Source organism: Plasmopara halstedii (assembly GCF_900000015.1).
Source record: "Plasmopara halstedii genome assembly, contig: Scaffold_289, whole genome shotgun sequence".
Lineage (NCBI taxonomy): Eukaryota > Oomycota > Peronosporomycetes > Peronosporales > Peronosporaceae > Plasmopara > Plasmopara halstedii.
In genome coordinates, this window is record NW_020187210.1 from 708,803 (window position 1) to 734,845 (window position 26,043).

Consider the following 26,043-nt stretch of genomic DNA (forward strand, 5'->3'; position numbering starts at 1 on the left):
TCAGCGGCCGTTGAATACACCCCACGCGGCAACCCCCGCCCTCCATCCGTTGACACTGTGTGTAGTTGGGTACGTACGACGTGGCGAGAAACACCCACATCAGTGGTCTTGAACTTCATTAAAGCTGCAGAATTTCACAAAAGTCCGTCACAGTGGTTCATTTGGAACCATGATGTTTACGGGTGGAAATTTCAGCAAAGGTGGAGCAATGCCGACAGTGAAAGAGAGGATGATCCTTTCAATGTAGATGAACTAGACCAAGCCTTGGATGACGTTGACGTCGTCGAGATATAGTAGCCTTCTACGAATTGTAGACTTTCTGTCAAAAGTGATCGATTTCTTGAGGCTACTGATAAATAAAAGACCGATCACTATTCGAAAAAAATCCGTTAATTGTTTTGTTGCGGCAGAGTCACCAATATCTAAAACCTTAGGTTTTTCTTATTAAATATTGCATAAGTGCTGACACTCCTGCCACGTAGTAGCTTCTTGTGACGGTGCAGCCACAACATTGTGTGATTACACCAACTTGTGTAATCTACACCTTTGCACGGTCACACCATCTTGTGTGACCCGCCACTTTCATTCAAGGGTACGTGTAACTCCGTTACACTCTAAGTACGCACAACCCCGTTACGCCACAACACAATTTAAATCGGCACCAAGCAAGAAGTTATCAAGTGGATCCAGGAGTGAGAGGCAGCGTACCCGCACGAGCGAAGGCCCACTACGGTAAGATTAGTCCTGAGTGGATGAACTGCCGTTCGAAAGTAGTGACGTAAGCGTGATTATATTCTCCACATCAGAAGCGCCTTTCTGCCGGTGAGCACAAGCCTATCCCACACTATATGGAAATCATGCTCTACGACGAGATCGTTCCAAAGAGACTTTCCAGAGAGAAGGACACACGTGTCTGGATTGTCGTCATGGCTCAGGCCATCTATCTACGCGTTGCTGCACGTAACGAAGGAGAACTCAAAGCCATTTATGGCATCGACACATTGGTTTGCCAGTTTCATAGTTGGTTTGATTTACCGCACCGCCACAGACCGACCATTTATCTTCAAGGACGAGATGTGCACTGCGTGAGCGATCTCGTACGTGCGGCACTTGGCCGACGCAAAGCCCAGCATGAACCGCAAGAAGGCCATCCTCACGGATGATACATCGGTCTACTTTGAGGAGGCAAGTGCCGTGACCGTCAATCACACCGTACACGGCATGTCGCTGTTTGGTCGACAGGGTTCGCGACGATGCGCATTACAGCTATCCTTGCCGTAACAGGGAGTGGAACTTTGTTAATATTCGTTTTCATCCGAAAGACAAGCCGACCGGATCTTTCCAGAACATCAATTACGTCTAAGTCGCACAGCAGCAGCATGGGCAGTCGATGCATCGTTGAAGCTATGTATCGATCTCCAGCTCCCTCAGCGCAACACCAGTGAGGGACGCCACTTCATTTGGGACGTGATGAGAGCCCACATCTTTCAAGCAAGTGTCAGACGCATACGATTGGAATGTGTACTGTTCCTGGCGAACTTATATCCTATATGCATGTCGTGGTATCGCTACCTACAGACAATTAGATATCATTTTCAGTGCCGAGATGACCGCGTGGAGGGAGAGCGATCAAGTCTCGCACACAAAGTTTGGTAATCCTTGTCCTCCTAATGTGAAAGTTGCTTGTGGCTGGATCCGTCGTGCGATTCAGCCATCGTTTCTAACTTTGTCACAGCTGTAAGGTGTACTGACAGCAGTGACGACTGGCATATTTTTACCAAGATGTCTACGGAGAGAATGAGTTCTTGATTTGAAGACAGAAATGACTAAAGTGAGACCGACGCGTTCAACAAGGCGGAGCTCGATGAATTCTGCGTCATTCAAGATGAATAAATACAAATTTCTGTCTGTTGTTTATCACTGTCTGCTACTTTTATCTAGAAAATCAATGTATCATCGGTCATTTTCGCTAATAAAATTAGCAATTCATAATGAATTCCACATTACTTGTCAAATCATTGGTTTGTATTACATCTGTGACTTACATGGTCGAGTGCACCTTGTCATTCCTAAAATTTTCAGTCAGAAGAGAAATATTGCGAAAACTCTCAAGCCTGGCAAAAAACATTAAACTTGATTAACCGAGGTACTTCAGAGTAGATGGTGTGACAGCGGTTGATATATCTCCAAGTGGGGCAATTGACGCACGTTAAGTAACTTGGTGGTCTCAGCAATCTACGCATGATCTTGAAGTGTGCGCTCGAACAATTTGGGGAGGGGGTGACGATGCAGTTAAAGACCTTGCTTTTGTGTAAAAGAAGACGCAACGGCCTCAACTGGTTCAAATCCGTGGAATTGGACGCTGAAGTCAACGCGTCGCCTGTTTGGCGTCCGCATCAACGGTTTAAACGTCGTCAAGATGACAACAACTTGTGGCGCGTCTCGGTAGCCTAGCGTTATAAACCTTCTATGCTTGAATCATAAGGGCATTGCAACGTGGTGACCCCCACTTGTTATACAGATCTTTTTTTACGTAGTCCCATAATCTTAACTCGTACCGATACTCTGCAATCTATGGATTTCCACGATAAATTAAAGGGATTTTAAGCGGTACAATATGTATTTACACAAATGTACAGTACGCATCAGGTTACGTCCTTCTCCACAAAGACATAAAGCTCATTATTTTTTACTCATCTAGAAATTGCGCAATAGTATGCAATTTGCAAACATGTTGCAACTTGAATTTTTTTTTCACTGCACTCCTTGCACTCTACATTGCCTGCTTCTTAGAGCATATCTGTATTGGGATCCTCTCTTACACATACAATTACATGTTCCCGTAACCATCTCACAAAGCGGCACTTTCGAAAGTGACAACCTAAGAGCTGCTCTTGGGAGTAGGCCGATTAGCATTATGACGAGAATGGTTGTACCGACTCTCCAATTTCTGGCTCAGCACCCGCGCCCCCAGATAGAGCCATAAGAACGAGCCAATTATTGAAAAACAGAGTTTACCCTACGCTCTACTCTCCTCTGCGCGCGTTAAGCTCTCAGTGTCCTGTTCCATTGGCGCAAATTGTCACAACACATCACGCCCGTGGAACTCACGACTATGACTAGCTCATAATCCGCAAGGTATGTCCGGCTCGAATATCCAAACTTGATCTATCTACTACAAGCGCTCAGTCGCGCCGACTCTTGGCCAAATCGTCTTGCCGTGACTAAGGTTTCAGATCATCTGAAGTCGCTCGCCGCGCTGGGGCGGAGCTCTTGCACACATATGCGCGGAAACCATCTGCTCACACCAAGGTCAAAATGAGTGCGAGAAAGTCATCCTGCTAGTTTTTTCATCCCACGAGTCATCACACCCTTGAAGCACCGCATACGCTTAAAGCGGCAGCTGTTAGGTAAACCATACCCTTCAAGATAAATTAATTAGATAGTTAAACGTGGCGAGAGCATCAAACTCAAATCGTGCCACACCGTCTTGCACGTTCCAAGGCGTTACAAGACAGTTTCAGATAAGCGGGTGTCCGTTCAGTGCTTAGCTTCATGTCTGACTTTACTAAAATTAAAACACGATGCAGACGTCGAGGTGACAGCCCACCACCTCAAGTTTCTATTTCTACAATTCTGCTCATTTCCGCGAAACAGCGGCAACAGCTACTGAACGATAGTGATTTTTACCTTTAGGTCGGTCGCCATCCATTAGTGGTAAGTGCGCTAAGACGAGAACCCTGCCACTTGCCAAAGGAGATAAAGGTCGATGGAGCACACAGTTGTAAGCGGCCGTACTACCAGGGCAACTTTACCAGAGTGGATTCCCAAACTCCCAAAAGTTATTCATAGTGATAGTATTTTTTCTATTACACAGTCAGGATAACTGTCCTGGTGTAATCACCAGCCCACTAGACGTTCCACGTAAAAATGGTTTTTGTCTATCGATAGGTACCGGCAAAGATCGACCGTCTTGCGACCGGCACTCGTTAGATCGCGTCGTTGTGGTCATCGTAACTTCTTCGGAAATCACAGCGTGCATTTAAAATGAGTCAGTTCTTGGGGCCTCCCTATGAGCTTCACCATCGCGATGCGTACCTCCGCGTCTTTGTTTTGAAACAGAGAGTAGTTAAGGGATGATGGAGACGCTGCTTTATCGGTGACAGAACTTTTACATTTTATGTACGTTAAAGCAGGATCTTTTTATGTATGGCTTCTATTACTTCATGAAGAACACAGGATGTGTTTGCAGTCTCTACGGATACAAAGAATACAACTCGAGTCCCTTCTGCATTTAATCGTGAGCGTTGGGATGTAGCGTGGTCACCATTTATAAAGCGCAGACGACGCATGTGTTGGTAGGCTAACTGCATAAAATGACTTTTGCCCCACAACACGCTGATGTTTGTTCAGCTTGCCGCTGACATCGGCAAGTTTTTGCATATCCTGACTCGCGTATCTTGCGCATGACGCTTAATATCCTCGAGATAACAATGACAGATTTTTTAATTTGACAGTGTAGCTGAAAAAAATACTATCAAATCGAATGCGTCATTTCTCACCCAGATCGGAGCCGCTTCATGTCGGTGTCAAAGACATTCGGGGCTTTCCAAACCATCTATGTAAATGGAAAGCAAAACTGGTAGATAGCAGTACTGTCTTTCTTTACGCAAACTTGACAAGAGAACGTAATCGCTTCAACACTCTGATATCCTCGAAAAAATGCTTCGGAATATATCCTCCAGCACGCGATCGACGCGTCCTGTTTGCCCTACTGTCTGTGGACGCCTGGAATCAGATTTTTAATCTGGTGAGTATTACTTCGACATCATTCGTTGTAAAACGCAGATGTCTACTGAAATAACGGGTACCGGCAAGCCGGTTGCGGAACTTTTTGTCAAGGAATTCTTTCAAGAGACCACGTGATAGCTGGCAACAACAAAGGGATTCACTTAAGTTTGATGGCCCACAATGATCATAGTACTGGCATCAACGTGCGGCACTTGTAGGACTTAAAATAAAATCCAAATTTATGGACTGCCAACACCCTACAGTAATCAGCAGGCTGGCCTAAAATACTACCCCAAGCGATGAGGGTCGAGCCCGTTGACAAGCTTCCGCACGTGAGCACATATGCGCTTACCCACGTGCGCAAGTTAAACCACCGATACATAGTGCAATACGTTTCCTCCGCCAAGATGGCCACCCAAAGGGGTATCAGATGCCTCGATCAGTATTGTACATTTGACTCCCTCCTTATAAAAGACCACCACACGCTAACCAGTAAGACGCCTTGCGACAATGGACATTCCTGCGAACATGTAATCGAACGCTTTGATAAAGCGAGTTCTGAGTTCCTCAAATCCTTGCTTTCCATGAATTTCAACAACACAACACATGTTGCGTCTACACCCGTATGCTGTACTGATCCATCAAAATTCGTAGCGTCACTATTGAGACGGACGACCATTCGCAGTCAGGGCAAAGAATAAATGCGTCCACCAACATTCGATTGAACCAGCTTATATCTTAACTTGTGCGCAACGCTCCAGCCTTTGCAATAGGGCGCGTTTCACATCATGGGGATGTCGATGGGCATGCAAGTGTAAGTCTTGCTAGCATAAATCAGCAGAAAGGAGCTTAAATTTACACAAGGGGCTACAATGCTTTTGTCGTCTTCACTGCGCCCCTGCTTGGTCCTTAGCTGTATGTGATCCTTACAGATCATACATCGGTATGAAATGACCAATGTATATTCGTACGATCCAAAATCGGAGCACACATGTGACTTTAGCATACGGCTATGAAGACCGCCTCTTCTGCCTACATATGCACCATTTGGTAGCTATACAAAGTGGAGAGGGGGAAGTCGTGACTTGTGCGCAGAAATTGCGACTATACTTGTGTATGTAGCTTGCTAGGCCAAAACACTTCCTAATCTAACCTTGAGGCAAAGACACTGGCCAATTTTTGACGGCCTTGACCTATATGGGACGTCATGCTTTCTTATGAAGCAAGAAATAGTAAAAATTGTCAGCGCCAAAGTCACATTTGTTTTTCGACAAACGTCTGACAGCAGCACATTAATTTAAGCGTGTATACTGAATCACTGTGCTTGACACGACTATGAAAGCATAAGGTTTGTGCATAGCCACGATCTCGTCTGCTGCATCACTAGATAATCATGCGCCTATAGTGCGATCGATCGTAACATTGGCATTTCCAGCCACTCTCAGGGTATCCCGCTTGAAGTCTCACGAAACAATAAAAACATCGCTGTCTATCATACGTAGATAGTCATGCCCTACAACCAGGCCAAGTAGACTGAGCAGTGTAAACTTACTATGCTATTCTGTAGCAGTAGTTGGCGTTTTAGCCGTAAATGGCAGAATCTGGCTTATCAAAAGCATGCACAATTTGCCACTTGCCTTTTTTTGACACAAAAACGACACCGAGTGAGTTGTTTACTCTCTCTATCACCAATTCTCCTTTTTGCTTGCCATAAAAAACGTCAGTGACATCACACTGTTTATTAGTGAGTAATATTTGGCTCCAATTATTGCTTCGCGGCTCTCTTTTCACAGCGTAGGATGCTTAAGGAGAGCAGTTTATTTCCTCGCACCCTTTTTGAGTGCCTTCAATGACGACTCCTCCGTGACAGATGATGAGCTCAGCTTCTGCTCGGGCACTTGCTGCACCATTTCGGTGATTTCACCGTCCTGCAATACTTTGCACATGTTTTCCTTAATATAATCCACTCATGAAAATCAGCCCCTCCTTGCCCAGTTTAATCTTTTTCGCGAATCCCTTGGAGCATGCGCGGTGGGCGTGTCACATAGGCTATATTATTTCATGCCCGCGCTAAAACCAGTTCTGCGTTCTGGCAGAGGTGAGCCCATGACTCGTCATAACTTCACCGGTGTTTGCATTGGGGAAAATAGTGAAAGTGTCGAAGCTTTTGTCGACCTGTGAGTTTTATAGTATTGACAGGGTAAACATTGATTATGCTTGGACCTACAATTGAGATATGATGTCATCCTAGGCATGACGTGACATGAATGCCGTTAGCCGTATATCGACTGGAAGTGGAGAAAAATGGGCGTCACGCAAATTTCCTCTCGAATATTGTATCTGGGTTTGGCATCTACTGCTTACTGTTTTGAATAGTCACACATCGTACGTAATGACACAATGCTTCATATTCATCAGGACATGCTTCACAAAGCCCAGGCCGTTAGTGTTAACAACCAACAAATTTGAATCGTAACTTCTGCTATGATAATGTCGTTCAATTAAGGGATGAGTTCCATTATCCACGACATTCACGAGGTACAGTAAAACATAATTTTTCCAGTTGACTACCCTGCGCATACTGGAACTCGCCGTTGGTTTCGTCGGAACACTTTGTGTGATAGCTCAACCGTTTGTACCTATCCACCACTAGCGAAGGGGGCACACAAGGCGCATACGTTTTAATTTCACCACTGATGTGATATCTGCGAATGCTGCGGGGCTACTCGGTAGCCAAGAGATTTTTCTATCTCAACATGACAGAGGTCTATTGCCTCTGGCGCGCCCGTAGAGCTTCGACGTTCGTTTTTTGACTGACTTTCGAGACACGGAAGATCTATTCCGCAGTTATTTTTACCTCACCGCTTTTTGGTGCACAAGAGCCCGATGAGAGCCCCGTCCATTCGGAGATCCGCCATGAAGATGATAACTATTACCACTCCTGAAAAGGGTTTTGGCGCCATTGCGGCGGTGAACCAAGAACGCACTATATGCGCCTGGGTAGGCATTGCAAGCATCACTGAAATATGTCGCTTTGATTCGTCTGTTCTTCTGCACAGCGGTACTGAACGCTGTGTTCATATTCGCACACGGCTTCTTAGCTTGACTGCAAGCGTGACGCGCTGTCGCTCCATATAGAGCATGGCTTAGATTATGGTAATCTATTTTTCTAATTCAGAGTAGAGATTTTCTCTGTCAGTGCCCTCAAAGTATTTGGCGCTAAACATCAGTGGACTCGCGGTGGGCGATAATGGCATTCCCGAAGGTGTTTTACCAGCATTTTTATGCAGCCTATGACCGCCTCCAGGCGAGCAAATACTGCTTTAGGCTTTGAACGACCAGTGTTTTGAAATTCTTCCGACCAATAATAGACATAAGGTTTTGAGGCATGTCTGCTTGTCCCGGGGGCATGAAATCAGACAACTTGTGTTTATCTCCACAGAGATTATAATATTTTCACGACTCTATCTTCGGATTGACAAGAGTGCGACCAAGTGCAACGCGTTTGTTGTGCACCTTGCACAGATGAAGCCTACAGAGGTTTGTATAAAGTTGTGGAGCCACGAGCCTGTAAAAAGAACGAGTTACCTGGGTTGCTGTGCAATATCAAGGGTGAAATATTTGTTAGAATTAGTGATTAGCTAATACTAAGCATACATTTCTCAATCCAATAATATACAATCTTCATTGCTTGACCAGCCCACGCGTTCCACGGACCTTTCCTTTACCAAGTCCCACCATCATCATCCGTACCGGTTCAAATCATGACACTTCATCATGGTACTTTCCGTACTTCTGAGTTTGGCATCGTTCATGTACCCTAACTTCCAATCCTATCGAAACTTTTTGTACATAATATTGCGGTTTGTAAACTTTACCGTACTGCATGACATACATACCATTAGTCTTCTTGCTTACGCTGTTTGTATTACAACCAATGACATTAGGTCTTGTTTTTTTCGCAGAGTAAAACAGGTATAGCTTGCCCTTCCCCTCTCTAGCCACTCCAGTCATCGCTCAGGTCTTTGACGAGTTACGCGACCACTGCCTCCTGCTCTACCTCCTGTCTGCGGATCGCTTTTAAGGCTGCAAACGCTTTCACCGTGACAGAAATCAGCACAAATCGCTTTTACTCCCGCCTGCTGCTGGATGATGCGGGACGTGAGCGCGCGCTTCAAGTACAGCGAACGCGAGTTCCAGGCGCATCTCAAGACCATAAACCTTGGTAATAACACCAACAGTGACGATTTGGTGAACAAGTCTCCGCCAATTACCGCCAACGCTACACGTAATACAGATGATGAAGCAACAGACGCTTCCCCGTCGCGTGAACTCATCAACAGCCACATTCAAAAATTGTACCGCGACGTTGACGCTGCCGCCAAGCCCGCAACGGACTGGGTGGCCGTAAGCGCCCAGATCTGTAAGGATCTCGATCCATATACAGTGCTAAAGCTGAATGGTTTTTCGCTAGGTGATGCATGTACTCGACTGCTCGGCGACGTGCTGGCTCAAGACGCATCAAAGTTGCGTACGTTAGATCTTGGATTTAATCGACTGACAGACAAAGGCGCGACTCGATTGGCTGAAGTACTAGAATCAAATGCGTCGCTTGAAAATCTGTATCTATCAGGCAATGAAATTGGACCCACGGGAGCCCAAGCTTTGGCTCGTGCCTTGATCAAGAACACGCACTTGCGTAGTTTACACCTCAGCGGCAATAATATTGGCGAAGATGGAGCTCGCTTTTTGGCAGACGGTATTGCAGGCAACACAGCACTTCGAGCACTCTATCTGGGCACGAATGGCATAGGCGCAGCTGGCCTAAAGAGTATTGCAACAGCATTAACTCATAACAAGTCGTTAGAGGAATTGACGCTGGGACAGAACAGAGTGGGAAGTGCAGGAGTGAGTCATTTAGCTTCCGCATTTGCCACTGGCCAAGTAGCCCTGTCGACATTGGAGCTCGGTAAAAATGGTGTGGACCAGGAAGGTGCGATTGCCCTTGCGCGTTCTTTGTGTGGAGCGAATCGGCTGCAAAACTTGTACATGGATCATAATCCATTAGGCGACGTGGGTGCTTGTGCGTTTGGTGCATTACTTGCTCAGAATACCGAGCTACGGGTGTTGGATCTAAGCTACACCCACATGTCGCTCTTGGGGCTGCGCGAGCTTAGCGTCGTAGGGCTGGCTAGAAATTCTGCCTTGCTGTGTTTGCTCGTGGATGGTCACGATTGGGCGAGTACTCAATATATGAAAAAGAATCAACATCCAAGTTTAAACGGCGCCTCGTTAGCTTCAAAGGGTGCCAACAATTATGCTGCATCGTGTATTGTCGGTGCTGTCAATGCAAATGTGCACTCTGTGCTGTTTAAGCTTACTGGAGTAGATCTAAGTCTTGTAGTGGCGGCTCCAGCAACGTGCAGGTCTAGCGATGACACGAGAGACTCCAATAGATTACCAAGGAATGAAGTGATTTTAAGAAATTTACATGATGAGCTTGCTACCGCACAAGCTACAGCTACATTATCGGGCAACCCCGTCAATCACAAACGAAAGTCTCCAGAAGATGCAGGTAGCATATTAGCTGACAGGATGTCATCTGGAACCGATTCAGGTGCAAATATCGATGATGGGGAGAATTTGCTGCTTGTGGTTCAGCATCCGAAGTTTCAAAAGCTCGAAGGTAATCTTAAAGCTGGCTCTTCGTCTGGTAGTATTAGTAGTGTTAATGGCGGTAGCAGTGGCTCACGCTCAGAAAGTGCCAATGCATTGCTTGGATTGCTACCCCCACCTCACAACGGGCCTGGCAACAGTGCGTCTGGCTCAGTGGTGGGCGGAAGCAGCTCTCCATTTCAAGCGAATAGCAATCGGCCACCACCACGTGTCATCCGAATCCCGTCGCGTGGCTCAATGGGTCGCTTTCCGCGATCAGGTGGATCTTATGAGAAGCGATTGTCACTAAAAAGTCCTCGCTACGAAAGCACGATGGAAGTTCATATACGCAAGGTGGTTTCCGACATCGCGAAGCTGCCGTTTAACGCGGAAGAGTATGGAACTTTGCAGGCGTATTATCTTGGAAGCCCATGCTCGTGTGAATCAAATAACTACAGCAATTCAGAAGTCAATGATGGCACGGATGAGCATACGCCATGTGCTGCTTGTCGATCGAGTCGACTGGCACGATATCGCCGGACGATGGTAAGGTTTTGAACATATATTTAATGCTTCAACCATAGCTAATATTGGTTTGTGTTATTTTAAAGAAACTAAGAGCACGACTCAAAGCCTCCAAGCAGGCGACAGATGTCATCCTGCTTAAGCTGTTGCGTCAGCTTCACTACCTTGTGGGTGCTTTCCAAAACGTAGAAAATGCTGTGCAAACTATCGATGATATCCTTGTTTCGGTGCATGAAGATATAAGTGAGCTGCAATTTGTCCCCAAAGATGGCTAATTAGGTCATTTAATAGGTATCGAAGGTGGGTGTACGGAGGTGCAGCACTAGCACGTACCTTCATCAAAAAAGGGAGCAGCAAATCGAGCCATTGGAGAATATTTATCAGTCTACGCACATTATTCGCGCCACGTAAACTACAAGTTGCAATGCTCGAATTTCTACCAATCCTATATCACTTGGGCCTTTTCAGCCAATACGCAGCCGCGACGAGCGGATCCTCATATCTCACATTCGCAAAAAGTGTCAAGAAGAGGAAGAATAAGGGTGACGAATATGAGTAGTGTAAGCGTACTGGACAAAACGCCGCGCGTGGCCGAAGAAACGACCAAGTACCCACGTGCTGAACGTTTGGGTGCAAGGGAGCTTCTTTATGGCACGGCGGGTTTCCGTGATGATGCAAGTCTACTAGTCTCCACATGCCATCGTATGGGAATGCTGGCAGTGTTGCGCTCCAAGAGTGTGGGGAAGATAATTGGTGTAATGATCACGGCATCACACAACGCGGCAGAAGACAATGGCTTAAAAATTATTGACCCAAGGGGTGAAATGCTGAGCCAAAAGTGGGAGAAGTACGCCATGCAGCTGGCCAACGCGCCCCAGGAAAAAGTTGTTGAGGTGCTAGACGCTGTTGTAGCTGCCGAGAAGATTGATCTTGATCAAACAGGCAATGTTTTTATTGCTAAAGACACGCGTCCATCTAGCGAGCACCTAGCCGAGCTTGCGCGTGAGGGGGCGCTGGTGATCGGCGGCAACGTGCTGGACTTTGGACTACAGACGACGCCTCAACTGCACCACTTGGTTCGCATGGTATGTGCCACTTATTTTCAAAAGGTTTACAGAAATGAGTATTTCGAATGATTCACTATTTTTTTTGTTACAGTGGAACTATGAGCACTACAACAAAGGAGACTGGGCGTCAGAGGTTGGTTACTACAACATGCTCAGTGATGCCTTTAAGCAACTCACGGCCACACACGATTCAAAGGTGAGGCTATTCGATTTTCAGCCTTTTTTGCTCGTGGCGACTGATTTGTATGTATCAAGCGCTTGGATCGATCACCGCTCTATGTAGACTGTGCACACGGCGTTGGGGCGCTGCAGATGGCGAAACTGGCTAAAGATTTGGGTGATTCACTTCGTCTAGAAATCGTCAATACGCCTGGAGATGGCGAATTGAACCTTCAGTGCGGTGCTGAACACGTCGAAAAGTCACGCCAGCCGCCCATTAATATGACCCGTGAGAATGACCGTGGCAAACGCTACTGCAGCATGGATGGGGACGGCGACCGTGTAGTTTTCCACTATTTTGACGACGAAGGAATTTGGCATTTGCTTGACGGCAACAAGATTGCATGCCTATTTGCCGAGTTCTTGGACGAAAAGTTGCAGGCCTTAGAGCTCAACCAAGAAGGCGTCACATTTGGGTGCGTGCTGACTGCGTACGCTAATGGCGCTGCAACGGAATATTTGCAGTCCAAAGGCATTCGTGTGGCTCAAGCCAAGACAGGTGTCAAATTTTGTCACGAGAAGGCGATGCAATTTGACATAGCAGTATACTTCGAGTCCAATGGCCACGGTACAGTTGTGCTCAAAGATACATTGTTAGAAAAGCTTCACAAATGGGAGAACACGCTGCACGACGAGCGCAAAAAGTTGGCACTGTCGCAACTGCTAGCTGCATCACAGCTGGTGAATCAGGCAACAGGCGACGCCATTTGCGACCTGCTGTTTGTAGAGGCACTTCTCATTCAAAAGAATTGGAGTATCGCTGATTGGGATGCCATCTATCTTGATCTGCCAAGTCGTCAGACGAAGATTAAGGTTACAGACCGCGATGTGGTCAAATCAGATGAAGAGGACGATACAAAGGTTCTGACACCCGAGAATCTCCGCACTGCTTTGGACGGGGTCTTGCAGGAGTATACCAACAAGCGCGGCCGTGCGTTTGTCCGTCCTTCGGGCACGGAGAATGTCGTGCGTATTTACGCTGAGGCGACTACTCAGCAGGATGCTGACGCTCTTGCAATGCAATTTGCGAAGCTGGTGCACGAGCACTGCGGTGGCGTAGGTGCTGAGCCTACGAGTTTCGCGGCTTAGATTGTGACAAGGAATTGACGTTAATTACGTGAAAGCTTGGTTAAAGGAGAGAGTAAAGTTTTTAAGATTTAGGAAATAATCACTTGTCACCTACCAGTTTATGTCCGTGTGGCTGCTGGATTTTTTAGAGGTTACGGTATTCATTCTCAAATGTCATCCATCTCATTTCTGGAGCTATCCCTTCGAGGAAGGTGCAAGCATTGATAGCAATGCCCCAATGCATGCAATGCGGTGCAAGTGGTAGTGGTCGCTTTTGTTCTGAATGCGGTGCACCGTACAACAGTGACACAAAACATGCTATACAGCCTTATCAGGTGGAACAGCCACCGCGAAGTCACTTTGAGGGGCAAATGTCGTACGAAATGCAAGACCAGAAGGCGCTTTTGTACCATCAGCCGCCCAACGGCAACACTCCATCAGCTATTCCCGTCGTTTATGTAGGTGGAGACGCAAAAAAAGACAATTATTCGGTAGCTCCATCAGATAAAGCCCAAGAGACCAAAAAAAGCGGACGCGTGCTGTCGTCAAGCAGCTCTGGGATTTTTACTGGTCGATACTCTGATCACCCAAATTGTGATGTTTGTGGGCTATCTTTTGACATGACGAGACGTCGACATCAGTGGTGAGTGATAGTTGCTGCTTTCGTAAAACAAGAAAAACCTTTATTGCTTTGTTCTCGATACAGCCGTGCTTGCGGTCGCTACATCTGTGGCAATTGCTCTCCATTGATGCTTTTAATCCCAGAAGGAGACGAGATTGTAGGGGCTAGAGGCTACGATCCATCCATCCCACAACGAGCATGTTTGCACTGCGCGCCTAGATTGCGTCCACTCCAGGCCGATCTAGTTGCTCGATTCGCCAAGGCAAATGCTGAAGTTCTTCCACATGAAAACAAGTCGAGGCTACACGTGCCATTTTCACCCACCTTAGAGAAAGAGTGCACAAATGCTGCTGATATTATTGGCAACTTTTTTCGAAACGATTCGGGTGCCTCTGGTGATAGGTCAATTCCAATCTCTTTGCTGGAACACGCGCACGGTCTGGCGATAATGACAATTGTAAAAGCAGGAGTTGTTGTCGTTGGCAAGGTTGGTACAGGTATTGTAATAGCACGTCTGTCGGACGGATCGTGGTCTGCACCCTCCGCTATCGGGACTGTGGGGCTGAGCGGTGGGTTTCAGTTTGGCGGTGAGATTGTCGAAGTCATGATTATTCTAGGCTCTCCTGCTGCTGTGGAAGTCTTTTACTCACCTCAAGTCAATGTGGGAGGTGGTCTGGATGTCGCAGTCGGTCCGTATGGACGATCTGCAGAAGCGGCTGCAGCGATCAGTAGCACTGGACTCAATGGCAATTATAGCTACTCGATCAGCAAAGGGCTCTATGCAGGCGTTTCACTGCAAGGTTCAGTGATCGCAACACGTGATGATCTGAATCGCAAATTCTACGGACAGGATCTGAATGCTAGTGCACTTCTTGGCGGTGCTGTAAGCCAGCCCACGGCGGCAAGACCACTGTATGAAGCTTTAGATCGCGTTACTCGCGGCATCGCGGAGCACAAGGAGGTGTTGGCTGAACGATCTCGCATGATGGGAACTTGCAGTGTGTGCAATTGCCAGGTCTTCGTACCCCACGCACACCAAGTTTGGAACAAGAAATGCAAGACGTGTGATCATATTCATTAGGCAGTAAGAAATTATTTTCTTGCGCACGTCATGAGTATAAAACATAAAATTAACCATTTTAAGCGTCACTGATAGTCTAGTGGTGTAAGTAAACCGTTTTTCTGCAATCAACATTGTATTAGAACATCTGTAAAGCTTTCCGACCGACGACGATACTTCTTGACTAAGACAACCAAGGGTACTTCATGAGAAATGTAAAATGAAGCGCCAGGTACGAGATGGCAACAAGAAATAGCGACCAACGAAGAAGTTCTTTCTGTGCGTAATAGGATCTTAACGTCGGCAGCACATCTGAAATACTCATCAAACCCAATGACATCCAAAGACTCCAAGTGCCATTAACAAGTCCTTCCAGTACAAATTGACGCCGTGAGTTTGGATACAAAAATACGAAACCATGCATTTCGCTAAAGTAAAACCAAGCTTGGCGGTAAATAATTGCGTGAAAGAATCCACTCAGCGCAACATAGGTAACTATCAAACACAAAATGAACCAGAATAAACGCGTTTGAACCAAATTAAGCACGAATGCACGGTTGTCGTTGATCACGAGGGCGATAAAGGTCAAAAACGCCAGAATTGGAATCAATTCTAGCACCGAAAACGCGTCATCATTAGAATCCACCAAAACCCTTGGAATCAATTGACCGTTCGCATTTCGAGTGAGATAACCACTCCTTTCCTGACACAGACGCACAAATGCTGTTATATTTTTGGCCGCAGTTTCCTTGGCCAAGTGACATTGTCGTTCGACATTAGACTTTTCGCCCATTGTAACGTTCTCAGCAAAATATCGGTCATACAAAGCTCCGTTGACGCGAAGGTCCAAGAAATTTGTTTCCACATGTGGATAGCGCTGAAAGCGACCAGTCGCACGTCCGGGTATCCACAACAGCGAAGGCGTCGTCGACATCAGGTGCTATAACCCACACATCAAGCGTCAACACCATTAATTAAGAGAAAGCAATGGTTGTCCTGCCTAGAATTTTGATATCTTACATAATGAAGCATTTTAGGCCACATGCTTACGTCAATACGAACGACCAATGGCTTCGGGTTGGAAAGCATCTTGGCTGCGAGCTTCACAGTAGCCTCCACCAGCTTCTGATGACGCCAGCATGTTTCATTCTCGAATGCTAGAACTTCTTCTTCTTGACCTACGACACTATCGTCCTCGTTCTTGTCATCGGAGCATGTTAACGCGGGTGTAAAGTAAAGCAACAGTGGTGTCACGCGACTTTGTGAGAGCAGAAAACGCTCATACTCCAGCCAAACGGTTGAATCAACGGGCGATCGAAGAGTGTACAGCTCAGAGGCTTCTAGAGCTTCTAATCCACTATCACGGGGTGGATAATAGGATGTATCAATTGCGATGACGGGAGCTGTCAGAATCATGATGAGCGTGGATAGAGACATAATTTTTTTAGGTAGGACAAAAATCAGCTTGCTTTAATTTGATAAGTCGATTGATTATTATATCTTTTCAAGCTTTCGAAAATAAGATTGCGCAACGATGACTTCGGTACGACATGATTTTAAACCTATTGAGAGTCAGGTAATGTACACAACCCGACTTGGACCACGGTTTAACATGTTTTTATTTACTTTTTAGGGTTCAAGATAGTTACGGGAAGTAGAATATACGCCCCAATAAATAAATACCTACTTTCTCCCTCAAGTGTCTTCGCCTAACCGATCCTGTGGTGCAGTGGAGTGCTGCTCGCTTCAGAACCGAGAGGCCGAGTGTAATGAATAAAAGCTTACAGCACGCGCTTGACATCGCTTACACGACTCCTAAAAAGAGGTGATGTTCTAAAATTACTAAAGGGTCCTCGCCTCAAGTAAAGACTCTTAAGCCTTCTTCTCCAGCCCCGTCCTCAGAAATATAATGGGTTTTGAGCCAAACGACCATGTCATCAGCGCTGGGAAGCCCCGCCGAAGTTACTTGTCGACAAGTTCAGCGGGGATAATTATGCCACGTAGAGCCGTTACACGCGCGGCGTGTTTCTCACCAAGTCGGTGAGGCACGTCACTGAGCCAGCACCAATGCGTTCGGCCTGACGTTACTGCATACGGAACGAGGACTACTATCATTTAGTTGACGGCGATGAAGAAGCCTATGGTGCCTAGATCGAATCAAGATGCTTTACGGTGGATTGCAAAAGGCTAAACGCATTTTCTTGAAGCGTCAACTATTCAGCCGGAGATGGCGGAAGGCGACAATGTCTTGCATCATTGCAACGAGGTACACAACATCAGCGCCAAGCTCAGCAGCATCGACGCAAAGATGGAAGATGAGGACGTCGCAATTTGTCTGCTTCGAAGTCTACCTAAGAGCTACGAGAATGTCGTACTCAACTTGGAGATGAAAAGTGTAGAACTACGGACGCAAGACGTTGTGAAGGTGTTAACGAACGAGCACATAAAGCGACAAGGTGAAAAGACTAAAACTGCAGCGGGGCTGCCGTAGCTCTTTGCTTAGAGGAAGCTAGGTTTAGGTCACCGACCTTACGTTCTTTCCAAGAACTAGTATTAGTGTAGCGGATCGCAATCCGCTACTTCTAAGAACTAAAAATCTTAACCAAGGCAAACAAAAACTTCTGCTCGAAATGAAACTGTATTTGATTGTTTTAGTTGCGACAGAGCCGCCAATATCAAAACCTGAGCTTTTCCGAATTGATATAGTAATACCTAATTAATATAGCAAAACCAAATCAATGTAATTATGTGCATTTCTAGTAGCAATTCTGCCACGTCGTGGCTTCTTTTAACAGTGTAGCCACAGCACTGTGTGATTACACTAACTGTGTTATACACACCTATGTACGGTCGCACAATTTTGTGTGACCCGCCCTTTCTGACAAGGGAACGTGTAACCCCGTTACACTCTTCCCCATTAAAATTGTGAATATCCCCAATTCACATTTAACGGTCGCCTCATACGAGGCTCGCGTGTCTGAGAAACCTCCATGTTCCCAGGAACAAATTTAACCCTTCTCCGCTCTATGAGCACTGTCTAGACACGCGAAACATCAAGCTTGGCTGGTAGCGAGGGCGTCTGCGGGCGCGACCCCGGACAGTATGTGCGCGGCTTTACGGAAAGCACATCACAAGACCAAGGCGACTGAGCGCAGCACACCACGCCCGCCCCGGTCGACGGGGCTTCTCGTCGAGGAGTTGGAGGAAGTCGACTACGAGTCGGACGCTTCTTCCCAGTATGGGATGACGAGGAAGATGAAGTGCGCCAATGGCACAACGTGAGCCCAGCTCAAACCCTGCGGGTACCATGTCCGTTCCCCGGCCTCTCGGCTTTTGGGGATGTGGTTCTGTTATCAATCGCCTTGACGAGGCACAGGAGCAGCAATTGGAGGCTGCTCACAGGGCGGCTCTCCTGCGCTCATATCCACGTTCGGTCTCAAAACCTCGTGTTGAGTACGGCTTCCGCTCGGCAAATTCCGCTACCGAAGCGAAAGACACCACTACTCGATCATTAGATGCCTACGTAGTCGGGCCCCGGCCAGTACACAGGATGAGCTTGATCAGCGGAAAAATATCCGAGCTCGCTTTTTGTTTTTTTAAGAATTTCCAATGGATAGGCACCGCGCTCGACTTCGAGCTCAAGGAGAAGGCGCTCTTGTACCCGCAACACGAGCGATTTCTGTGATGCTTGCCCCTGCGAAACCTCTGCGGATGATGAGGAGCTCTTTGAGTGATGGGTGCAGCGGCACCGAAAACTTCCCTCGCTGTCAGCTTCGCAGCGAAGCCATAAGGAAGTGAAACTGCGCGTAGAGTGCTATCTTAGGTTTGAGCTTGCTAAAATCAAGGCATAGCGCCAACTTACTGCGTATTGTCGCCCTGCGACATATGGAACAATCCAATACACTCCCGCGAGCTCTGAGGTTTCTCACATGGGTGAGTTTACTACCACAGCAGCTCATGGTCCTCCGGCTTTCTGGACTACAGCCGAGAAGTGCGGTGCGCAAGACGACGCGAAGCGCTATGATCCTTCTGATCATAAGCGTCTACAACGTCCGGGCATTCTTGTCGAAGCGGCACGTCAAATCCCCACGAGTTCTCGGAGTTTGGGTATACCCGCCACTTCACAAGGTATTGAATTCAACCCCATCGATGACGTCGACCCACACGGCGTCCTACGTGGTAGTGGATGCCACTATATTCATCGGGAAGAGTCGGCAGCGAGCGGTGTCGACTTGGTCGATCGCCGTCCGGTGACTCGCGATGCCCTTCGAGCGTTGGACGACAAAGTCCGCCGTCATCGGCACTCATCTCTCCGAGGTCGCCAACGGCTGTGTGGAGGAAGGTAGAGAGTTTGGAGCACATTGTGCACCAACTGCCTCGCGTTGAGGATTATTGTGCTCAGTCGGAGAGGCTACTAGCCGTCAAGCAGACGAATACGTCACTTTGTGCTGCGGTGGAGCGCCTTGCGCCGTTGGAAACGGAGATCGTTGCACTCCGTCCTCAGAGCCAGTTACTGGTTCAATTTCTGGGTGGCCGAGCACCTTTGGGCGCCACTCCGGCGCCAACGCTACCACTCCACTTGCGCCGGATCCCGGTACGGCTTGAGCAAGCCCACATAAAACAGCGGGTGGGTCCTTCTCGGAAGGTTTAGCGTATACGCATGACGTCGCTTGGTCACTACCTTAAAAGAAACAATAAACCGCGGATGGAGCTTTGTCTTACAGACAGCAGAAACTGCATGTGTAGGAAGGTTTAAGAATTTAATAAAATCGGGTCTCCGACCTCAATGATTGGAACATCTCTTCTGCGTTTCCGTCTGCATAATCTGCATGTTTGGCTTTCAGCCATTGCATCGCGAACGTGTCGTCGGACACTCAGTCTGGTAGACAATAAGTCATCGACTTCTTTACGGACTGTAAGGGGATTGACATCAGCTATCCGATCGGCTATCCCTCCCCAACCAAGCCCTGAGCCATGGGATGGCGGTGTCACCGGGACGTGAGGATTAATAAGCCCGTTGACGTAGACCTGCGTATAGCAGGTAAATGAATGCACTGCATCCTTTACGAGTGCAACAAAGCGCTCCAGCGCTCCGGCGTTTCAGCCCAGACGCTTCGAAAGACGTATTCAACGACGCGATTCACGCGCTCAGTTTTCTATTGGTCTGCGGATGGTACACTGTTGACATAGTCAACTTGGTTCGCAGCACCCTGAAGATTGTAGAGCAAATCTTCCTAGGGTCTCTTTCAGATACAATTGACTCCGGGACTCCATGGTGTCGAGATACACGATCGACAAACAGCATCGCTGTATCCACACCGTCGATGGTGCCCGGCACTGCCGCAAGATGAGCTATCTTGCTTAAACGGCTCACAAAGACCTTCACACCCGTGTTGCCTGCCGAGTCCTTCGGTCCATACTCATGAACTGCCAACATCCGGTGGGTACCGGCAAACTGGCGAGCGGCGCCGCCGTATTCAGAGAAGGTTTCACCCTCACACGTGCGCACATATGTGCTCGTCCATTCGTACAGCTTGGGCCATCAACTCTCCGAGCTGTACGTCTTTTCACGACCGAGATGATCACTGAGTGGGGTGTCGTGGGCCCCATAGAGGAAACGGTATTACAAATTCTTATCGAACCACAATCCATGGCGTATCCGTTGAATTGGTGCTATAATACAGCAACCTATTGTTCAACGAATGTCGGCGTAACCGTGCGCGCAATCGCGCCGACAATTTCTTGTTCGAGTTTATTGAAAGCGTGAACAATACACCACATGCCGAGGGGCTACCGGACACAAAACGTGGGTGTCGAATGGGGAGACTTACTCTCACGCGCTATATCTGCGTCGTGCATCGCGCGGAAAATGGCGTCAGTGACGTCGCACTGGATATTGGGAAGGGGCCATTGGCGTATTACTCAGTATTCAATACCTGGAACCAGATCGATCTCATGACGCACACCTCGGTCCGGAGGTAGAACCAATGGCGGGTCTTTGGAGACGACGTCTTAAATTTTCTTCACCAAAGGATAGTACAGATCTGAGGGATCCTTTTTGATTGATGACTCACTTTGTGCGTTCAGCACCCTCTTGGCGTTCTCCAAGATAGCTTCACCGAGAAGAGGAGACGAGTGAATTTCCTCGCTCGGTCATATAATCACTATCTCGGCTGAAATACTTGCCTTCAAGGCACCGCCGAACTTTTCAAAGGACATCTCACCCAGCTCAAGAAGAGCACTCACCGCGAGAAAAGCCTCGAGGATGACGTCGCCGTCTTTCTCTCTCGGCATACAGTTGATAAGGGTGTATAGCTGTGCGCTATCGTCTACGGTAGTCACACCCTGGGTCAGGGTCGACGCCCTGCGTCTTGCAGATAACATACGGCCTCTCAGTCTCCTCACTATAGAGGCTTTATGTTTCGTCAAGACCAGTGGGAACACGCACTCAGCGTCGTCCAGTGTCCTAACTCCCTGCTCCATTAGTGCCTTGATGTTGTCAAAAGCATCCGACGAAGAGCTGCTATTTCTGCAGTGGATAACGTGCCACTCCACGCGCGTCACAAGGACCCCGCCCTTGATGCCTCGGACCTCGTCAGACTATGTCACTCTGGGCATTCAGCATCTGCTTCAAAAGGTGAGGAGTGCTCAGGGGATTAAGTACCAAACCACGCGCATCACTGGGGCCTTGCCCTCGATGCCTCGGCCCATGGCCGACCATGCCACTCTTGGCAGGCAGCGACTGCTTTGATACTTGAGCAGTGATCAGTGGGTTACGTGTTCCTCTATTTTCAGTCCGCGAGCCATGCTTGGCTCCCCTGTCCGACGCACCTTTAGAGTTCGACAACTCGTATGATCCGATATCCAGCACATTGACCGTCCCGGCCCAGTGCCCGCGCTAATTGTGCTTCTGCTTCCAAGCAGAAGTGTGTTCAAAAATCACGGAAGCTTCACTAGGAGACGTGCGCGTTGCGCCCAAATTTTTCGACCTCCAATCAATCTATAGCTCATGGTGTTCCAACCATGCCATACCAAGGACACAAGTTTCTGTCGCTAAGCGAACAGTGACGGGGTCACTCAATCGCGCTCGCAGCGCCTCAGCATAAGCTGAATACCTTTGATCTTGGAGCATCAAACATAATTGCCCGACGCCCCGGAGTCGATCAGGATCTTCAATGGCTTTTCAAAGCCCTTCACGGTCGGTTTTATTATCAGCAAGCCCGGCTCGCATAGACGTTCCGTGTTCAAGAGCACGAAGCTCTTTGGGGCTGGGCCCTGCTGCCTTCTACTTCTTTGAGGCTTTTCAGAACTCAACTCTCCCCGGTCGGGCCTCAGCGCCTACTGGTACTCTCGTTTCGCCGCGAAAAACCAGACTGGTGAGAAGCTTAACGTCGGTTTGATGAAACTTTACGCATACGACATCCATCGTTTCTTCAAAAGAAGACGGTCGCGCACGGGAAACTTCCATTCTGGCAAAGCCAGTGCGGAGGTACTCTAAAAGATGGTCACTGCGACCGCCTCGGGGAGAGTTCTGCTGCCATCCTGGCAATAAAAGTTCTCAGCTCCTGGACCAGTCCACCAGCTCTTTCCATCCCTGTCGGGCGGCAAGGAAACGCGATCGAACGCGATTTGCTGGATTAGGCGGCGAAAACACTCGCAAAAGCTGCAGCTTTAGCTTCCATGAAGAGGGGAACGCCGCTTCCACAGAAGTACCGCACGTCAGTGCCCATTCTCGTGCTCGGCCCCGAGCTTAGAGATAGCGCCATGTGCTGTTGCTCGTTCTAAAGCATGGCGAATGCCATAGCCATCTCGGCCTTTATTACCCAGATCAAAAGACTCTATCCATCCTTACACTCCTCGCATGAGCGACCTCGTTCGGGGGAGGGGGAGTCATTTGTCGTCGACGGTGGCGTCATGGACGTAGTTGACACCGACATCATCTGTTGTGGGTGCTTTGACGAATCATTTTGAAATATAAATATGCCTTTAGGCGCGCGCTTACTGCCTCAGGTCCTTGCGAAGCAAGGTTTTGCACGCCCTCAGGGCCAAGCACGAACATATTTCTAAGCTCGTCCTGCACGACCCGGCGCAAATAGAAGAATCACTCCATTCTCACAGAGGATCAGTCGTAACGACTCAGGCGTAGATTGACTACGAGTACTACCAAGTGCAGCGGGGCTGCCGTAACTCTTTGTTTAGAGGAAGCTTACTAAGGTCACGGACATAACGTTTTATACTATGACCAGTGCGAGTGTAGCGGATCGCAATCGGCTACCTCCAAGAGTACCCAAAACCTTAACCCCAGGCAATGAACTCTTCCGTTCAATATTAAAACCGTACTTATTTGCTTTATTTCCGGCAGAGCCGCCTATGTCTAAAACATTAGGATTTCCGAATTATGATGTAAAGCCTAATTAATATGCATAACTACTGGCAGTCCCGCCACGCAGTGGCTTCTTGTTACGGTGTAGCCACACCATGGTGAAATTAAATAACCCATACCTTTGTACGGTCAAATTATATTGAGTGACCCACTCTTTCATACCAGAGTTCGTGTAACCCCGTTACAGTGGATACTGTAGGTACACATAACTCTGGCCCCAACGTACATGAGGCACATGCGATTTCCGCTATGAGAGATGGAAGTGTTAGGCAAAGTGCGGCTCAGATTGTCCATGGAGGCTTTGTAGATGGTTTTGAAGAACCACTACGAGCGTTGATTGACAGTGATGCGTCGAACAACTTTATTCGAGCGCAAATTATGACTGGGCACGGTGTTAGTCTGTCCATTGTGAAAGAAAAAATGATCATCTAGCGAATGGATCTTGAATGGAGATGCCAATGCAAGTCATTTGCTTGGCACTGAATTTTAAGAAATTCCGATGTAAAGACTAGTTTATCCAACTCGACCTCGATGGTAAGTGTGATATCATCCAAGGTATGCCATGGTTTAGGCATTATCAGCCTAGCATGGATTGGATGAGTATGAAGATCGTCGCCAACAAGTCGTGCAGCGCTCACTCGAGCCGTATGATGTCGAGCGAAATAGTATGGGCATGTGTATCTGTTGAAAAAGCCACAGACTGTTCTATGTGATATTTCGGTGTGGGATGGCCCTCCATGTATACAGTACAAGCCCAAGAAGACGAAAGTAAAGACACCAGCTGGAGGTGGAGCAGCCAGGCGTTAGAAAAAGACTGTCTCCTTTGCAAACGACATAGAAGTCATGGTCGATGTTAGCATGAAGAATAGTGGGATCAGAGACAAAGACCCACCCCGAGGGAAGGATAAGAAGACCAGCATAAATAGCCTTTTGTCAAGTATTTTGCGTACCCCTGATCAAGGTAGAAGTTGTATTGATAGGGGAAGTGTTCAAGAAAAAGGCACTTCGAGCGAGTTTATAAATGTTTGGCTTACAACAAAGAAGGTGGCATCGAAGTTATCCGTTACGTGACGATCGATTAACCTCCAAGTTCAATCGAGGTGTTATTTTTATTGCCGTTGGTGAGCAAGAAGACGCTGAAGCGTAGCCTGGTGAAAGGCGGAATTTCGCAAATATGCGTGCTTGTCGAAGAAACAATCGACGATGATATCAACACTGCTGAAGTATTAGATGGCTAGACATGAAAGAAGAAGTTTGATGAGTAGTCGTGGGACGATCTAAGCTCAAACTACGTGTATGGACTTGTCAAAGAAAATTGCTGATGTATTCCCAGACAAGGTGCTGGACGAATTGCCATCTGACAGTGGCATTTGTTATGAGATTGACATACTTTCTGGTACGAAGTATTGTATCACACGGCAGTGGCCGTTGCCAAAAGAGCAAATCATTGCAATTGACGAGTTCTTTGCGCAGCGACAGAAGGCTGACCATGTGCATGAGAGTAAGTCTCCGCATTGTATTCCAACCTTTTGTGAGTAGTAATATGCAGGCGATTGGCGCATTGATTACGCTTTTGACAGATTGAGCGATATGCCTCGACTCCGGTCCCACGCAAGGATGTGATTCTTGATAAAATTATTGGCAGTACTATTTCAATCAGAAACGAATGCGCAAAATGATACATAGTCAGTACCCCCAGTAGTATGCTGTGGGTGTGGTTAGTGATGCCACAACGTTCGGAGAACGCTCCCGCGACTTTTAACAGAATGGTCACGAATCTTTTTTATCCATTAAGAGAGTTTGCACTGAGTTACTTGACGATATATTCGTACATAGTAAGAAAACGGGTGAGAAGTCTGATGTCGATATTCATCTTGATTATCTTCGTCAGGTTTTCCAAAATATGCAAGAAAACAAACTCTATGGTAATCTGAAAAGTGCATTTTTTGCACCAGAGATCCCCGTTCTCGGCTGCTTTCTGGGCAAGAATGGCGTTTGTGTAGATCCGGAGAAAGTCAAAGCTATCACTGATTGGCCTGTGCCAAACAAGTTGGCAAACGGCTGGGCGTGATTAACTATTTGCACAAATACACTTGCAATTATGCGGCGTTGGCGCAACCATTAACAACTCTTTAAAAAAAAGAATATTGAGTGGGAATGGTGAAAAAATCACAAGGCGGAATTTGCCGAAGTGAAGAAGAGCTTGAGAGAAGCTTCTGTTCTTGCGATTGCAAACCACGATAAGCTTTCTTGTGTGGTCTGCGATGCAAGTGATTATGCCATCGGTTGTGCGTTGATGCAACACGATGATGAGGGCCGAGAGCGAGTTGTTTCCTTTCAGTCGCGACTACTCCGGACCGCGGATCGAAACTATCCAGTTCATGAAAAGAGCTTATAATCATGAAGTATGCATTGGTTAAGTTCCCTGTGTACTTGCTTGGATTGGAGTGCCTTGCGATTTTTACAAATCAGGCCTCACTGCGTACTGCAGTAAATATTCCTCATTTATCGCAAAGAATGGCTCGATGGTTTTTTCTGCTTTGCGGAGTACAACTTTGTTGTACAATACAAGCTAAGGATGACAAAGATCCTAGCCAATGCGTTGTCAAGACGCCCGGACAATATTTCAAAGTCCAGGAGCGAGATATACACG

At 47.5% G+C, this 26,043-nt stretch overlaps 4 protein-coding genes across 4 annotated transcripts; 3 read left to right on the plus strand and 1 right to left on the minus strand.

Annotated features, from left to right (window-relative positions):
- Positions 1-2,286: 2,286 nt before the first annotated feature.
- PHALS_05432 (uncharacterized protein) lies at positions 2,287-2,591 on the plus strand (the record flags this gene model as incomplete). Its single annotated transcript, XM_024723002.1, has 2 exons — positions 2,287-2,445; positions 2,538-2,591. 2 exons carry the CDS (start codon positions 2,287-2,289, stop codon positions 2,589-2,591), a joined length of 213 nt encoding a protein of 70 aa, XP_024574023.1.
- A 6,352-nt stretch (positions 2,592-8,943) lies between these two features.
- PHALS_05433 (protein nlrc3) lies at positions 8,944-11,246 on the plus strand (the record flags this gene model as incomplete). Its single annotated transcript, XM_024723004.1, has 2 exons — positions 8,944-10,992; positions 11,058-11,246. The coding sequence occupies 2 exons, from the start codon at positions 8,944-8,946 to the stop codon at positions 11,244-11,246; spliced, it is 2,238 nt and encodes a 745-aa protein (XP_024574024.1).
- Positions 11,247-11,522: 276 nt separating this feature from the next.
- Positions 11,523-15,028, plus strand: PHALS_05434 (phosphoacetylglucosamine mutase; the record flags this gene model as incomplete). The annotated part of the gene is made up of 6 exons (XM_024723005.1): positions 11,523-12,056; positions 12,130-12,234; positions 12,294-13,292; positions 13,554-13,586; positions 13,652-13,968; positions 14,032-15,028. The coding sequence occupies 6 exons, from the start codon at positions 11,523-11,525 to the stop codon at positions 15,026-15,028; spliced, it is 2,985 nt and encodes a 994-aa protein (XP_024574025.1).
- A 163-nt stretch (positions 15,029-15,191) lies between these two features.
- PHALS_05435 (Oligosaccharyl transferase complex, subunit OST3/OST6) lies at positions 15,192-16,444 on the minus strand (the record flags this gene model as incomplete). Its single annotated transcript, XM_024723006.1, has 2 exons — positions 15,192-15,947; positions 16,028-16,444. 2 exons carry the CDS (start codon positions 16,442-16,444, stop codon positions 15,192-15,194), a joined length of 1,173 nt encoding a protein of 390 aa, XP_024574026.1.
- Between the last annotated feature and the right edge of the window lie 9,599 nt (positions 16,445-26,043).